At 59.5% G+C, this 16,914-nt stretch overlaps 2 protein-coding genes across 2 annotated transcripts; one reads left to right on the forward strand and one right to left on the reverse strand.

The window, feature by feature from the left end:
- Positions 1 to 328: 328 nt before the first annotated feature.
- DLX6 (distal-less homeobox 6) lies at positions 329 to 5,322 on the forward strand. Its single transcript, XM_075022474.1, has 3 exons — positions 329 to 1,223; positions 2,199 to 2,392; positions 4,172 to 5,322. The coding sequence occupies exons 1-3, from the start codon at positions 863 to 865 to the stop codon at positions 4,421 to 4,423; spliced, it is 807 nt and encodes a 268-aa protein (XP_074878575.1). The 5' UTR covers positions 329 to 862; the 3' UTR covers positions 4,424 to 5,322.
- A 7,667-nt stretch (positions 5,323 to 12,989) lies between these two features.
- Positions 12,990 to 16,264, reverse strand: DLX5 (distal-less homeobox 5). Its single transcript, XM_075022475.1, has 3 exons — positions 15,340 to 16,264; positions 13,954 to 14,138; positions 12,990 to 13,692 (listed from the first exon to the last, which is right to left on the reverse strand). Exons 1-3 carry the CDS (start codon positions 15,692 to 15,694, stop codon positions 13,360 to 13,362), a joined length of 873 nt encoding a protein of 290 aa, XP_074878576.1. The 5' UTR covers positions 15,695 to 16,264; the 3' UTR covers positions 12,990 to 13,359.
- Between the last annotated feature and the right edge of the window lie 650 nt (positions 16,265 to 16,914).

Genomic DNA, 16,914 nt, shown 5'->3' on the forward strand with positions numbered 1-16,914 from the left:
AAAAAATGCGCTGCGCGTCGCTTCGCCGCGGCGAAAATACCGCGCAAAGCAGCGCGGAGGGGGAGGGGGGGGAGATATGGAGGGGGGTCGTGCGGTGTGGGGGATGCGTGGTTTTGGGGGGGGGGGGATGGGGGCAGGCGCTCCTTTTTTCCCCACCCGCGCGCGGGGCGCGAAGCGCGCAACGCGCGCTTCGCGCCCCGCGCGCGGGTGGGGAAAAAAGGTTGTTGGGGGGGGGAGAAGAGGAGGGGGGCGGGAGCGGGCAGCGCGCGCGCTGCCGGCGCGGCGGGGCGGTGACGTCAGGGGGCTGAGTGACCAATGAGGGAGGCGCTGCCCTCCGGAGACGAACCATTCGACTTGTGCGCGTCCCTGCCCTTCAAGTCGAAGCGCCGGAGCCCCAACTTTCCCGGCTCCCACCTTAAACCCCCCCCCCCCCTCAACGCCCGGCCCTCCCCCCCTCCTCTCCAAAAAAAAAAAAAGAAAAAAAAAAGGAAAAAAAAAAGAAAAAAACCCACCCCACGCGCCGGAGGGGGGGTGGGGGGGATGAAGGAAAAGAGCGGCGCAAAAAAGCGCCGGGAGTAGCCCGCCCTCCCCCTCCACACACCCCGCACACCGCCCTCCCCTTCCTCCCCTCCCTCAGTGAACGAGGCCCCTCGCACAACGGCTCCTTGGAGAGGAGGGGGGGGGGAAGGAAAAAAAAAAGGCGGAAAAGAAAAAAAAAAAAAAAGAAAAGAAATTAAATTAAATCACCGCCGCCTCTCCAGCGGTGCCGCGGCGGGTAAGGGGAGCGGCGGTGGCTGGGCAGAGAGGAGGCAGAGCGCGGGGGGCGAGCCGGGGAGCGCCGCGCTCTCCCTCCCAAACTTTGATGATGACCATGACTACGATGGCTGACGGGCTGGACGCGCAAGACTCCTCCAAATCCGCCTTCATGGAGTTCGGGCAGCAGCAGCCGCCGCCGCCGCAGCCGCCGCCGCCGCCCCACTCCCAGCAGAGCTCGCCGGCCATGGCCGGCGCCCACTACCCGCTGCACTGCCTGCACTCCGCCGCCGGCTCGCACCCGCACCACCAGCATCACCACCACAGCTCGCCCTACTCCGGCAGCGCCGGCTCCTACAACCACCGCTCGCTGGCCGCCTACCCCTACGTGAGCCACTCGCAGCACAGCCCGTACCTCCAGTCCTACCACAACAGCAGCGCGGCCAGCCAGACGCGGGCGGACGACGCAGGTGAGCCGGCACCCGCTTCCCCGACCCGCCGCCAGCTTCTTTCTCCCCGACCCCCGCCCCTCCGTCCCCGGCCACCCCCGGGGCAGCTGCGTAACGACCCCCGCCGCGGCCCCCGCTCCTGCCCAGGGCGATGCCGGCCCTGGGCTGCGCGGCCCGCCGGGGAGAGGAGGGGGGGGGTTGCTGGCTTCCGCGGCCCCTCCGCGGGCCTGCTGCCGCCGTACCGGGCGGCGGGGCCGCCGCGCTCCCCCCCCGCCCCGGCCGGCCGGCGGCGGCGGCGGCGGCTGCCGGCGGTACCGCGGCGCTGGGCACCGGCGCCTCCCCGCTCGCCCCGCGGCCGGCGGGCAGGGGGCTGCGCTCGGCGCTCCTTTGTTACGGCGGGACCGGCTTTGGGCAAAATTCCTGCTAACACCTGAGGAGTGAAAGTTTCCAGGCGAGCGGGTCGCATTCCGCTCGGGGGCCGTCTGATTTATGTATTTTTTTGCAGGGAGCCGCTCATTTTGTACGTATTCATCCGGAGGGGCACGGCGGGGGGGGGCGGGGGGGGAAGCATTGTTAAAAGTCTCGGACCGGTGATTCACGGACCACCGAACTGGCGACGCGAAGTCAATTAGCTGGGTAAAACCTGGATGGACCTGGAACCAGGCATCCCTTCACGAAGCCAGCGCTGCACTTCATTTTAATTTTATTTTATTTTATTTTTTTTATCTCCCCCGGGGGGAAGGCGGCGTGCCCACTATGCCCGGACAGTTGTGTTGGGTTTTTTTGTTTGGTTTTTTTTTTTTTTTTCCTCCTGGTAGCTCCCAAGCAGCAGCCTGCGTCGCAGCGTACCTTTAAGGAGCCGGAGCCTGTTTGTGCGCGATGCTGTCGAAGGGGCGTCGGGGCCGGCTGCCGGGTTTTTAGGATTCGTGGCAGCCAAAACACGCGCGTTAAATAGCTAAGGAGGGTGATGTTTCAGCTGCCTCGTTTTGCTTGCAGATCAGCAAAAAACCACGGTGATTGAAAACGGTGAAATCAGATTCAATGGAAAAGGGAAAAAGATTCGGAAGCCTCGAACCATTTACTCTAGTCTACAACTCCAGGCTTTAAATCATCGCTTCCAGCAGACTCAGTACCTGGCACTTCCAGAGAGAGCTGAACTGGCAGCTTCATTAGGACTTACCCAGACACAGGTAATTACTGGGAATCCCAAATCACTGAAATCCTGCTCGAGCAATAAAGGCCAAGCAAAGTACGGTGCTCCCTAAACGTTCTGGCCTCTGTACGGGAACGCTCGAAAAGGTAACGCACACGGTCCCCATCTATACGTGATAGGACTTATCTAATGCACGACAGAGAGACCGGTCTACCGCAGAAGGAGCTGAACGCGCCCTTCCCTCAGCCGCCTGGCGAGCAAATGCTCCCTTTTGATGCCACACATAACATTTTAAAATTGCTTCTGTTTTTTGGATAATTCCAGCACCGAGATGCAGTTGCCCAGCTGTGAAAAGGAGAACAAAACAAAGGCAAGGAGTCGCTGGGCCCGAGGTAGAGCTAAAAGCAAAGCTGCCTCGTAGCGAGCTATAGGTAGTGGGGAAGCAGGAACATGTTAGGAAATACCTGTAAAATCAATAGTTAATTCACCCTGGATGACTAACGCAAATGCAGTGGTTACCCTTGGGCAAAATGTACGAAAGGTGATAATAGATCTGAAGATCAAAGACAGCCGTGTACAAAATTATAGCAGGTTAAGCCATAGTTAAGTGTGGTTGGAGTAGCTGTGCCATTCTGCTAATTTAAGCTTGAAAGACACATGAGGCGTTACAGGCTTCCCAGGCTGGGGTTTGTGGAGAAGTGCATGGATAGATGGGATCAATTCGGGTAAAATGTAATCATGTGAATTTATGAGCTTAACAAATGACTGCAGGATTTTATCATTGTCATTGATAGCAGTCGCTTCCAGCCAGCGATTTTTAAATACTCAACAAACATTAATCACGGGAATAGACCTGATAGTTTTACAAATGCAATTTTAGTATCCTTAGCATGCACACTCTGTCTCACTGCTGTCTCGCTTTCTCTCGCACGCCTAGTTTTTTCAGGGGCCCGATCCTGGGCATGCAGCTCGACAAGCACCCCTGCTTATGCCCTAACATTACGGCTGCGAAGTTTGCAAGGTCAAATACACGTATGGGAGGTGTTTTCTTTGTTTGCTTGATTTTAAGGAACATGTGTGTCTATATGTCTTGCATATATATAATTTCCATAATAATGCTGATCTGCCGGAGTGGGCCCGATCCTTGCACACCTCATCGAGTGTAGGCTCCCTCCTTGGGAGTTCTGCTGGATTAGGAGCAGGATGAGACCCAAAGCGATCTGAATAGCCCATTACTCGCCGAGAAAAGAGAATTTTCCTTTCTTTAAAAACAACTTTGAAAAGAAAGCCACGATCCTGGTTCCATTGTGCCTCCTTCCCCATCACATCAGCAAGGACCACTTGGTCGTGCATGTTTTTGGATGCGCGATTTCTTTGTAAGTGCCCTTTGTCTATTGGCTCCTGTCTCCTGGCACAAAATCATATGATTGCCCGTGTTTGACAACAGTTTGCCCAAACGATCAAATGACCTCCAAAATTCTGAATGAGGTGTTAAAGCGGGAGAGCTCAGAGCACCCTACTCTGTCGCAGTTTGATCAGTCTGGCCTGCCCAGGGAAAATAGCGTTCCAGCTTAAACCCTGCACCCCTCTCGCTTTCCAGCTCCGCTCTGCCTCTCCCGTTATCTCCAGCTGCACCCGGAGCCCGAGAGTAGCAGTAGCTCATCCTCATTCTCCTCTCCCCCTTCCCCAGCTCCACACCCGACTGGCGTGGGCTCTCAAGACCTTCTCCAGAGAAAAGCCGGGCCTCCCCGGGGTGTCCCCTGCTGTGCTCTGGGTGCTGACGGCAGCCTAATACCTGCTGCGTTTTGGTTTACAGGTGAAGATCTGGTTTCAGAACAAGCGCTCCAAATTCAAGAAGCTGCTGAAGCAGGGCAGCAACCCCCACGAGAGCGACCCGCTGCCCGGCTCCGCCGCCCTCTCCCCTCGCTCTCCGGCTCTGCCTCCAGTCTGGGACGTTTCAGCTTCTGCCAAGGGAGTCAATATGCCTCCCAACAGCTACATGCCTGGCTATTCTCACTGGTATTCTTCTCCACATCAAGACACAATGCAGAGACCACAAATGATGTGAATTGTCCAAGAGAAATAATCTCCCAAGAACGCCTCGTCTCGACATGGCAAGAAGTTCCCCTGCTTTGCCAAGCCGTGCCAGCTAACAGGCTCTGTGTGAACTTGTAGATGCGGCAAAGAGACAGAGTGGCTTTATTTTATTTTATTTTTTTTTTTTAAGTAACCTCAGCAATTGATCTTGAACAGAAAGACACAATTTTCATTCTGGCGCACAGAAGACACTTCTCTTTAGGATATTTTCCTTTGGACTCCAAGGCACCAGCCTCTTTCTCTGTGGAGTATACGTCAAAACAAACTTTTTACAGACTTTGCCCACAAGAAGAACCTGAATGTACCATGGCAGCCGTTTTTACTTGTTTAATGAGCTAAAGACATTACATGATGAAAGAGAGACTAGTCAAAGCTCCTTCATTTTTATTCACCAAATCCGGACTGGGGAAAAAAAAAAATAAATTAAAAGAGAGAAGAAGGGATTTAAAAAAAAAAAAAACAATGAAGAGGGGAAAAAAAAGGAGAACTGGTTGAAAAAAAAGAAAATATACTGTAAGATTAGAACATTACCACGAAGCAAAACCTGCATGCTTTCTCAAAATGCAATGGGCTGCGGCTCAGAAGAAACCACCGTCTCTCCCGCGAAAAGCCCCCGCACCCGCACACACCCGCACACAGCCGGACAGCCTCCCGGAGACGAGCAGGAAAGACAGAGCGAGGGATCGGCGGCAGCACCGGCCGCCGCGGTCCGGGGAAGGAAGGTTCCGCGCTGCCTGACGGCAGTTCCCCCCACCCCGAGCGAGAGGGACCTTTCCCCCGAGCAACCTTTCTGTATATATTGTTGAATTTTAGTTGTACATATACTTTGTATGTTTTTGTCTTCTTTCATATATAGAGTAAAAGCCACAAAACGCCCGCCTGGCTCCTCTTTCTCTCCGCCGTAGCGGATGCCCACCTCCCCCGACCTGCCCCCCCAGTTCAGCCCAGGCAGCTGGACGCTGTCCCCCCGCTCGCCTGCGCGCACAGACACCGCTACCTGCACATGCATCTGCGAGCAAAGACAGAAAAGCTGGGGGGTGGGGGGAAGGTTGGGGGGCAGCAGCTGGTGGTTTGGTCGGGTTTAAGGCTACGGCTAAGACAGGAGACCTCGAGACCGCAAAGATAAGCCTAGAAGTTCCCCATCACCCGGCCATTTCTGCTGCGACTTCGCTGCTCCGCTGCTCAGCTGAGCTGAGCTTTCTCGCCGAGGCAAAGCCCAGAGCCCTGCCTTTCTTCCCCAAGGTTGGAGGCTCCAAATTATTAAGAAAGGAGGCGCCCTCCTTTGTTTTTAAAGAGCAGACAATGCAAGCTGAGGAATGTTTTGCAAAGCCCTGAGAGGTGCCCAGGCACACAACACGCTGTCCAGCCAGCTCCAGCCTCACCGGCTTGTGGAAAGCACAGCAACTACTGACAATGAAAAGCCCTTTCCTCATCCAAGCTGGGTGCCCCATACTGCGAGAATTAATGGCTAGAGACCTGGGCATCCTTCAAATTATGAACCTTGAAACCACTGAGCCATTTATCAGAAGTCAATAGAGATCCTCAGAGTGCTCCATATAATGACAGCTACATACAGTCGTGCAAAAGGACAGTCACTATAATTAGACACAAAGCAAAGACTACTTACCAACATACCAGTTTTTTGGGGGGTGTTTTTTTGTTTTTTTTTGAGCAACTTCCACGCTCAGTCAGTCTTCAGAGTGGTTTAAAACCGATCAGTCTTGTCATTTTCTACCATTCGTATTGTTACATTAGGAAAAATGTTTTCTTTTCTTTTTTTCCCCTTCCCACTGTGAAACTTTGGGTTCAGAGCTCCCCAGGATCAATTCTGAACAAAGCCTCCAGCTGCAGTGCCATCCAATTTGAAGCAGACATTGGGGACAATTTAAGGTTTTTATCCACAAGAAGGTTTTTTTCCATTCTCTTAAATGCAGCCATAATTAGAGTAATTTTTCATGTAGCCCGCTGATTACAGCGTTTTTACCGTCAAAGATAATTACCTGTAATTTTCTTCCACTTTTAATACTAAAAAGCCATCTTTATTTAGATTCAGGAACAGGAAAGGCGAAACAAAAGAGGAAAATTATTCTGTTATTCATACACAAATTGCAGAGACGTAGGGCCTAAAATTGAAAATTAACCAAAATTATAATGCTGAAAAGAATGGAAGAGGCTTCAGAAGTACAGCTGGTAGTGGGGCTCACTGAATTATTCAAATGACACTGGAGAGAAAGCTACCATACATTTAAACCAACAGCATTTGCGTGCGTGTGTGTGTGCGCGCATCTCTCAGAAAACCCTGCTTTACCCCCCCCGCCCCCCAAAGCTTGCCCCCGTGCGGGCTCACCCTCGCCCCCGCAGAGAGGCGGCGGATGCCCCGGGGAGCGAGCCCCGCAGCCCGGGGACCCCGGCCCGGCCCGGCCCGGCCGAGCCCAGCCTGGCGGGTCCCGGCCCCCACGGCCCCCGCAGCCGCCTTAACCCTTTCGCTGCAGCCCCCGAGTGGAGACGGCGGCGGACGGGGTGTGCGTCCCCCCTCCCCGCCCCCGCTGGCGGGCCCGGGGGGGGGGGTGGGAGAAGGGGGCTCGCTGCTTCTCGTGGGCTTTCGGGGGGCTCGCCCTCGCCCGCACGCCTCGCCGGTGCCCGCGTGGGTGGCGGCGCGGAAGGGCTCTCCGTGCGCCGTGCCCTCCTCCCCCACGAGTGATGTCTCGGGTGGGCTTAAATAAAGGCCAGGCGAGAAGCAAGCAAGCGAGCGAGCGAACGGTAATGATAAAAAAAGCGCGGTAGCTCAAGCGGGTGGGAGAAGGTGGGAGAGGCAGGCCTCTCCGGCAGCGGGGTGGGAGCGAATGGACGGCAACAGCGGCAGCGCCGGCTCCCACTCGCGCGGCGGCCGCCCCGGGAGACTCTCGTGAAACAGCGTCATCTATGGATGGAGCGGCGGCAGCTCCCCACGCCAGCCCCCAAACCTGCCGCCGCCGGGCTCCGCCGCCCCGGGGCCGCCGGGGTGGGCGCCGCGGAAAGGCGCGCTGTCGCCGCCCCGCCGCGGGGCCGGGCGGCCGGGGCTGGCCCCGGGGCCGGCCCCGGGGCTCTCAGGGTTTCTCCGCCGAACCCCGCGCCGCCCCTCCGGTAGCCCGGCGGGGCCCCCGCCGCCCCGCGCCGCCCGCCGCCCCCGGCGGCACCGGGAGGGGGAGACCACCGGCGCAAGAGTGACCGCGAAAGCGGGGGAACGAGCAAGGACGGAGCGTGTCTCGAAGGGGAAGGCGCGAAGCGGTCACAAGCCGAGCCCCAACCCGAGCGAGCCCCAAAACTTACCCCCTGTGAAAATCTGCTAAGCAAGGATCGGGGTCTAGAAATCTACACTGAACAGAAGCAGTGGAGAATATTTTTCTGAGTCTCAGGGCAGAAGCTCTTTCTCTATATTCTTGGTTGAGTGAGCACATCCAGGTGTGAAATTGTTTGCACACCCCAGCACCTCTTATATTGCCAGCAAAATTAGCTGTTATTACTGTCACTGTTTAGTGATGGTTAGCTTGATAAAAAAAAACTGCTGTAATCAAGACCTGGCGCATCTTTGCAAATTACAGATAATTGTAAACGTCCAGATTATGATAATAGCATCCTAATCCAGCCTGCAATATAATTATTACAGAGTGTTACATCTGAAACTGTCCAGTAGGGCTAATTCAGCCATTATTTAGACCCTATTTTTGCACTGCAAATGGGTTGCTGAGTTGAAAATGTACGATTGTAATTTCACGGGGCACTCAATGAGTAATGGTATAGGGAGAGAAAAATACAAAAGTGAAATGTGAACAGTAGCGATCAAATCAAACTCTGAAGGACAAAAGACTGTTTGATTCATAGGGAATGAGAAGAGCGGGAATTAAGAAAATAGCAAATCAGTGGTCTGCAGCGTTACGTGTCCAAATCTCAACGAGTGCGAGCCTGATGTGCAGGCAGGGGCCGATGCTGCGGGCTCCCGCCTGCATCCGTCCGCCTCTCGGCTCGGCTCTTCCCGGCAGTCTCTCCCCGGTGCCCGAAGGAGCCCCGGGCTCGCCCCCACATCCCCAAAAGCGGGCTCGCCCTTCTCGTGTGCCTCCTCTCAGGTGGCGGAGCGCCACTTTGGGGCAAGAAGCCTGGGAGCCTCGGCACCGGGCGGGGGGAGGGTGCGGGACGCGGCGTGCGGGACGCCGGGGCCGGGCACCCTCCGCCCGAGGCTGCGGAGCCCGCGGCCTCTTGCGCTCCCGCGCACCCGCTGGACCAGTCGTCAGGGGTCCTTAAGGAAATTATCACAGAACCGACTCAATTGTAATTAATTAACCGAAAGAGCCTGGCTAACAGGACTACCTGCAGCTCGCGAGGTTAACTCATTGGGCTAGGTCGCTTTCCACTCCTGATTAGCTTTTATTAACCCTGGACACGAAATACACAAACCCGCTTGATTTTTAATAGCCCAAATCATCAAAGCGCTGCTGCTGCCCCGCCGGCAGGTACCGGCGGGTCCGGGTGCGAGGGGGGGCGCAGCGCCCGGGGCTGGCCCCGTGGGCAGGAGGGGTGCTGGCCCCGGCCCCCGCCGGCCTCCCCCGGCTGCAGCCGCGCCTGGCAGCCCGCAGCCTTCCTCTGCGCGCTTTTCTCCGCGGGAATTAATACAAAGAACGCGAAGAAAGGGAAAAGAAAGCTCAGTGGATACCGCGAGGCGAAAGCCCTATAAAACGCGTTATATGGTGTACAGCGAGGAGACTGTAAAGATTGCCTGGGATGGAGGGCCAGCTCCGCAGTCAGGCAGGCGATGCCGCTGCAGAGCACGGAGCCAAGTCAGGATCCGGCCCGGCGAGGCTCGCTGAGCTCTGCTGCGAAGCCCAGGCTGAGGTTTAGGCAACCTCTCCGGCAAAGCCGAGGGGCAGGCGGCAGCGGGAGGAGAGCGAGGAGCCATCCCCCGGCTCCTCCTTGCCAAGTGCTGAATCAGTCGCGGCTTCTGGCCGGGCCCGCTCACCTAAAGGGAAATAAGGAGGCGAGGGGGCCTGGGAGTTTTGGCCGCGGCCTTGAAGGTCGTGTCCCTGGAAGGTGTTCACAGAGACACCCTGGGGGGGGGGGGGGGAGTGTCGGGGTTTATCGGGTCTGTATTCCTGGCAGATAAACCATTGCTTATCCTCCCAAATGGCATGTGAACAGACGCACCGCCGAACAAAGAGCAGAAAGATTTAATTGATGTAACACAGAGTCTCCCTACAAAAAAAAAAAAGAGAGAGAGAAAGGGAGGCTTAACGTAAACTCCGCCGTTCCGATTTTCACGGCTCTTGTCTGACCTATAAAACAGGTTATTGCGTTACTGCAGGCAACCGCTCAAATGACTGAGAGCAAGAAGAGGGGCTTCTCCCCCCAACCCCGACTTTCCTGCAGCAATTGCTCTCCTTGCCGTGATCCACGACCGAGCCACCTAAAGTCTGTCAGTCGCCAAATCGCGTGGTAGAAACCTTTAATCGATGCCACATGTGCGGCGCACGTTGGGGACACAGCGCTGCCGACAGCGGAGCGGGCAGCGCCCGGGGGCCCGCGCAGGCAGCGCGCGCCGCGGGGGCATGAAGTTATGGGGGAGACCGAGGGGGGCGAGAGGGCGACAGAAATGCCTGACGAGCGGGCTGCCTTGACGTGGTGACAGGTTGGAGGGGGTGGTTTTTTCCTTCCCCGGGGAGGAGGGGGAGGGAAACCGGGTGGCTTAGCGAGGAGGCAGCCCTCCCCCGGATGGAGGCTCTTCCCCGCCGAGTGGTGCGGAGGTGCCCGGGCAGGGAGCAGCGGGGGCGGGGGGGGCTCTTTGGGGGAGCGGGGGGAGGTGTTCCCCCCGTGTCCGTAGGTGGGGGTGGCGGGCAGTCAGCTCTGTGGGTGTGTGTCTGGGTATGGGGGGTGTGGGTGTGCGCCCCGTCCGGGGGCGAGCGCAGTGTGTGTATGTGTGTGGAGGGATGGATCTGCTGCGGGTGGGAGAGCCCCAGGGGTGCGGGCAGTGTCAGGAGCTCTCGATCTGGGGCAGCTGGGGCTGCAGGCAGCTCTGTGTGTCTGTGTGTGTGTGTCAGGCCCTGTGGCTCAGCCCTGGAGCCGCTCTGCACCCACAGGAATGTGGCTCCTCTCGGCTCCCCGAGCTGCCCCGGCTCCACATGGAAGTGGCCGCCAGGAAAAGGGAAGGGAGGGGAAGAGAGAGGGGGAGGAAAAAAAAAAAAAAAGAAAAAAAGCCCCGAGCCAGCAATCCGCCGAGCCCAAACCCAGCGTCAGACAAAGGACAGTTCATCCCATCCCTTTCCCGGGGAGGCAAGGGGGGAGGCCCGGACAAGCCAGGCTCCCTCCGACCGCCGCCGGAGCCCCGGGGGTGCGCCCGGGCGGGGAGAGGCGCCGGGGTGCGCCTGCCTATGCGTACGGGGATGGGAGCATCCCCCTCAGCCCGGGGCTCTCACGGAGGGGCGGGCGGCTGGAGACCCTGGGTGCGCGTTGGGGCCGGGGCCACGGCGACGGGGAGCCTCGGCGAGGGGCATTGCCTAACCGGGCCTGGCTACCCTCTCCCGGGAAGGGGTGCCAGGCTCTCCCCGACCTGCCCACCACCACCCCGAGCCGGGAGGAGGAGAAATTCAGCAGGGAGAGGGACCGGCGTGAAACCGAGCGGAGCTGACTCGGCTGGCCCGCAGAGGAGAGCGGTGCCAGAGCCGCCGGAGCCCAGGCTGCCCGGCCAGCGCCGGCAGAGTGAATTCTCATCCCTGCCCGGCATCCTGCCTGGCAGCATCCCGCCTCCCCGGAGCTGTTCCTGCGCTGTCCGCCGGAGCCCTCCCGGCCCCTGCAGGTTACCGTAACAAAACAGCCCCGCGGCAGCTCCTCAAAGAAAAGGGTGGGTGGACCGACCTGGGAAATAGACCTCCAGCTCTTGTGCCCGGGCCTTTCTGCAAAGGGAAGGGACCTCAGGGAGGGGAGAATCTCTTAATGCAGGTTGAAAAAAAAATACTAATGCTTGTCTAGCGGGAAACGAGGAAAAGAACTGAAGAAAATGAAAAGGCCGGGCTGCTTTTTTGCAGGGGGTGGAAGTTAGCAGAAGAGACAAAGCCAAGCTTTTCAGCAGCCCCAGAGTCGCGGAAAATCCCTGAAACCTTGCGGGTGAAATGAGCAGGAGCCGGTGCCCAGAGCCGCTGCGAGGACGCGGGGACTGGCGGGGCACCGGCGGCAGGGCGGCCCGCTAGCCGGCAGCGGGCAGGGGTGGGCAGCCGGCGGCAGCCCCCACCGCCCTGTCTCCGGCACCCACGCAGCCCTCCCCGGCGTGCAGGGAGCAGCTTTACCCAACAAACTGGTCTATTGTACTGCAAGCCATTTACCAACCCCCAAACCTGTTACAAAACAGCAACCCCGGGCTTCTTTCTTTGGGGAGAAAACACGCGCACTCACACTCACGCACACGCACAAAACATGGCAGGCAGGAGCGGAGGGAGAAGAAAGGAGGGGGAGGGCAGCGGGGAGGAAGACTAGAGACAGGTAAATGCACCCCAGGGCAGGAGCGTGCCTTTTCAGGCCTCGCTCCCAGCCCTGCCAGCGCTCTCCCCACCGTCCTCGGGTGGCAGGGGGTAATTTACTATCTCGGGGATCCTTCAAGCGACGCCTTTGTCACATTCGCCGCTGCTGCCTCACCCCACACGGCCGTGAATTCCCAGCGCGGCTCCCCGCTCCCCCCTCCCACCCCGTGACTGCCGGGGAGAGGCGGGGGGGGGGCCACGGGAACGTGCGCCGCCGTGGGGGCCCCGCGGGCCGGTTGCTGCCGGGGAAAGCCCGGGGTTTCTGCTGGGAGAGGGGCCCACGCTCCGTGCGTGCCGCCAGCTGAGTGCTGCGCGGCCGTGGGCATCGCCGCGGCCACCTGGCCGAAGCCATGCCTCCGGCACCGGGCAGCGCTCGCGGAGGCTCCGCCACCCGGCTTTTTCCCTAAATCGTGTAGAGAAGAGATTTAAAAAAAAGAAAAAAAAAAAAGTACCTCTGCAAAGTCCCTCCTTCAGCCGGAGCCGCCGCAGGCTTTTACCAGGAGGAAGGGGAGCGGGGCCCTCATTTTATCCTTTTCTCATATTTAGTGGCTCCCTTTGACGGAAACGTAATTTGTGTAATTAGCCGAGCGCACACGGGCGACTGATGGGCTGTGGAGTGTGCAGCTCTCGACGCTAATTGCTCTCAGGAAAGGATTCAGGGCGGCTTAAGGCGAGATATTTGCTTTCTAGCGTCAGGATGGGCAGCTTTCGCTTCAGCTTAAATCACTGTGCGATAAGGTGTACACGGTCTTGCAAAAGCCCCTTTTCCAGTGGGGAGAGAGCATCGCCGCCCCTCGGCTCGCCCGTGGGGACCTACAAGGGACAGATCCTGCCAATACACCCCGGCTCCAGTGGCACGGCACGGCACGGCGACCGAATGTGAGCTCCCAGGATCGGGCCCCTCAAAATCCCTCTTTCCTCGCTCGCTCTCTGCAAGCAAACTGGCTTTTTTTTTTTGCCCCCCCTCTTATTAATAGAAGAAGGGGTAATTTGGAAACGTTTCTCGTGGTCGAAATAATTTTATTTTATTCAGAATATACAGTTTAATTCCTCTATCTACAATTATTTACAGGGTTAAAATAACATTGAAAAAAAGTCTCTGGAAAAGTTGAGGTCATAGATTTCAAGGCACCATTGATAGTGTCCACAGCTGAGCCAAAAAATGTCCGTATTGTATAAAAAAGGGTTTCCTTTGAAATGCAATAAGTTACATGCACAAGCTTTACACATTTTAATCTTTTTGTTTGTTTCTTTTCCCTTTAAAAATCCCCCATATGCATTCCTTTCGTTATTATTCCTTAACAGTAAAACACAGGAGTCCAAGGAACAACAAAAAAAAAAAAAAAAAAAAAAAAAGAAGGGTCAGACTCTAATAAATTGTCCCAGAGGCCAGCGCTAACGGGTGCTGTAGGGAGCCGTGGGGTTGGAGGTGGGAGTTGATGGAGTTGGCAGCGGGGTACCAGGAAGCGGAGCTCTCCAGGTAGCTGGATGCAGGGGACGGGTTGGAGTTTGGAGGGTGAGCGTGCGCGTGGGCATGGTGGCTGAGGGAGCGGGACGAGCCCTGAGGTTCCCAAACCGCCGGCGACTGTGGAGAGTTGCAGGCCATGGGGTCGCTGGAGCTGGGGCTGTGCTCCGGGGGCATCTCCCCGTTCTTCATGATCTTCTTGATCTTGGATCTTTTATTCTGAAACCAAATTTTCACCTGGGAGGGAGATGGGAGGAGAGGAGAGGGGAGGAAAGAGGGAGGGCGGAGGGAAACCGACACCATTAATGCCCGCCTGGCAAGCTGGAGCTCCGCGGCTGCGAGGGACCCGCTTCCCGCCACCCCCCGGCCCCTCCGCGGGGCCCGATCCGGCCCCTCCCGCCGCGCCGCGCCGCGCCGGGGGGGCGGCCCTCCTGGCCGAGCGCGGCCGAGCCGAGCCGAGCCGGGCCGGGCCGAGCCGAGCCGAGCCGAGCGCGGTACCTGTGTCTGCGTGAGCCCCAGGGAGGCGGCCAGCTCGGCCCGCTCGGGCAGGGCGAGGTACTGGGTCTTCTGGAACCTCCTCTGCAACGCCGCCAGCTGAAAGCTGGAATAAATAGTCCGGGGTTTGCGCACTTTCTTTGGTTTGCCGTTCACCATCCTCACCTCGGGCTCCGCCACCTCCTTCTCTGCACGGACGCAAGGGCGGGAGAGAGACACAGACGCAGACGTTAAGGCGCGGGACACGGCTCCGCTCCGCGCCGCGCAGCCTGCGCCGCCGGCGGACGCCTCCCGCCCGCGGGCCGGGCCGGGCCACGCAGCGGCGCCGGCCCGACGGGCCCCCGCGGCTCCCCCCGGGGCTGCCGCCGCGGGGCGGCGGCCCCGCGCACCCTCCGCCGGCTCCCCGCGGTGAGGCGGGGGGGGGGGGGGGGCGGCCCGCTCCTTCCGCGCCGGGCCGCCGGGCCTTGGCCACCGCCGGCCCTCCTCCGCCTCCGCGACCGCCCCGGGCATCCTCGGCGAAGGGCGGCGGCGGCGCCGGGCGCGCAGCGCGGCGCGGGCGGGAGCGCGGGGCATGCGCGCCCGCCGCGGGAACGAGGAGGATTATTGGAGCCGTGCTGGGAAGAGGCCGGCCCGGAGCCGAGACCTGCCCAGGAGCACCGACCGCTTCCCCCGCACGCCCGCGCCTTCCCCCCGCCGCCGCCGGCGTGTCCCCAAGCGCCACCGCGGCCGCACTCGTCCCAGCCGAGCCCCAGCCGCTCGGCTTGGCTACGGGCTTGCTTTATTATTTTTTTCCCCTGCCCTCCCTCCTCCGCCCCCCCCCCCCCCCGCCCCAACAACTTACAAAGAAGTACATGGAAAGCGCTAAAACCGCGGCGCTTTCTGGTGAAAAAATCCCTCCCGGCTTCGCAGCCCCGCCACGGCTGCGCTCCCCCTCCCAGTCTCCTCCCCCGCCCCTCCAGCACAGGGGGAAGGAAACTTTCTTTGCCACCGCGAACCTGAGTTTGAGACACGCAACAAGGCTTGGCTATTTTTCCCCCTCTTCCTGCGGGGAGAAGGAGGAAGGAGGCAGCCGTGGGGGCCCGGGGCAGCTGACCGACGTTCCCTTCTCTAAAGCACTAGTGCTAGGATTCGTGCTTCGGACCGTGCGGGCTGGTCGGGAAAACTAGACAGGCTTTCCACCTTTTTTTTTATTTATTTTTTTTTACACTTTCTTTAGTTTTCCTTTTAAATTTTTTTCCCTTTATTTTTTTTTTTTTTAATTTATTTCTCCCCGTGGATGGGGGAAAGCTGCATCCCCGCGGTCCACGGGGCCGGGATCTGCCGGGGCGCGCTCTCCCAGCCTCCCCCCCGCCGCGGAAGCTCCCGCACGCCCCCGGCCCCGGCTCTCACCTGGCTGGCTGGCGGAGCTCTGTACGCGGTTGTAAGCCCCGCTGTACTGGTGGTAGGGGCTGGCGTAGCTGTAGTCTGCGTAGGCTTTGGCAGGATAGTTCCCGGCAGATCCGTTCATGCCGTGGTACTGATACTGGTAGGGGTTGAGCGCTTTGCCGTAGGAAGCCGAGGTAGGCGAGCAGTAGCCGTGCGGGGCTCCCCCCGCCGGGCTGTAGTAGTCGGAATCCGTAGCCGAGGACTCGGGTAAAGTGGGAGATTCCTGGGACGGGTGGTGCATGGCTGCGGCCGTCTGGAAAGGAGCCTGGAAGTCGCCGGATCTGATGTTGGGGACCCTTCTGTCAAATACTCCTGTCATAGCTCGGAGCCGGCGGCTGGCTGGGGCTGGCTGCTGGGGCTGCTCGGGTCTAAGCAGACATGTCTGGGGGAGGAGGCTGCGGCGCTGTGTCTGTCTCCGGCAGACTGCTGGCTGGGGCGCAGCATAGGCTTGGTTAAATCCTTAATTGCGCTCTTACGCACAGCAGGGTGGATCGGGTTCCATTGGCCAGAGCAATCGGGAGCAGCGACACCCTAACTCGTCCAACTAGTTTAGCACAACAAAGCTTTGGCTTAAAAAAAAAAAAAAAAAAAAAGTCCCATTCAAGCTCTTTTAAAGAGAATACCAACAGCGATCTCCGAGCCGGAGCGTCGCGATCGGGAGGTTTCCGGCTCCCCCCCGCCCCCCCCGCAGCCGGCGAGGGGTCTCGGCCGGCCCCGCCGCCGCGCGGGCGCGCAGCCCGGTGCCCCCGCGGCTCCAGCCCGCAGCCCCGCGGGGGAGGGCCGCAGCCACGCCGCTCGGATTTGCCGTCCGGTCCCTCTCGGCTACGCTGATGGCTTGGGAGCAACGCACCGGGCGCTGCCGGTTCCCGACGCGATTTCTGATCCGGCGGCGATAACCACTCGCGTCTAGTCGGGGTTGTTTCGCTCGGATCGTGCCCCCTCTCCGGGGGGACGCCGGCCGGGACCTCCGCGTTAAATAAAGTAAATCATATTACACCCCCCCACCCCCCCTCCCCAAAATCTTGAATTTTAGTTACATCATTTCCTGCGTCGAAGACCCAAGCACGGCCCGGAGCCAGGCGGGAGGCTCCCGGCAGGACGCCCTGCGCGGGGGTGTGGGGGAGCTGCTGGGGCCACTGGTGGCACCGCACGGCCTAGGGGCACCCCCCCCCCCGCCGGTGTCGCGAAAGGCGACCTGGCTGTGGCACGACGCCCGTGGGCGGAGAACCCCCGCCCCCCCTCCCCCTGCCAGCGCCGGCGCCCCCCCAGCTGCGGCCGTGGCCGCTCAGCCCCACGCGTGGCCGCTCCTCGCCGCCCCTTGGCGATGCTCGCCACCTGGTCCCAGGGCCAGATCCCCGTCACGAGGGGAGCTCGGGACACCCTTACGTGTGAGCAGGACCTCTGGCAGGCCGCCGCGGGGCTTCACCGCTTGGAGGCCGTCGCAAGAGCCCACTTCACGGGTGACAGCCCCCCAGAAGGGGCTGGCGCTGTGCGGGGGTGTGTGTCCCCGTCCCGTGGCCGCCGCAGCACCCCGACCAG

The sequence above is a fragment of the Buteo buteo genome, chromosome 2, assembly GCF_964188355.1.
Source record: "Buteo buteo chromosome 2, bButBut1.hap1.1, whole genome shotgun sequence".
NCBI classification, from domain to species: Eukaryota; Metazoa; Chordata; class Aves; order Accipitriformes; family Accipitridae; genus Buteo; species Buteo buteo.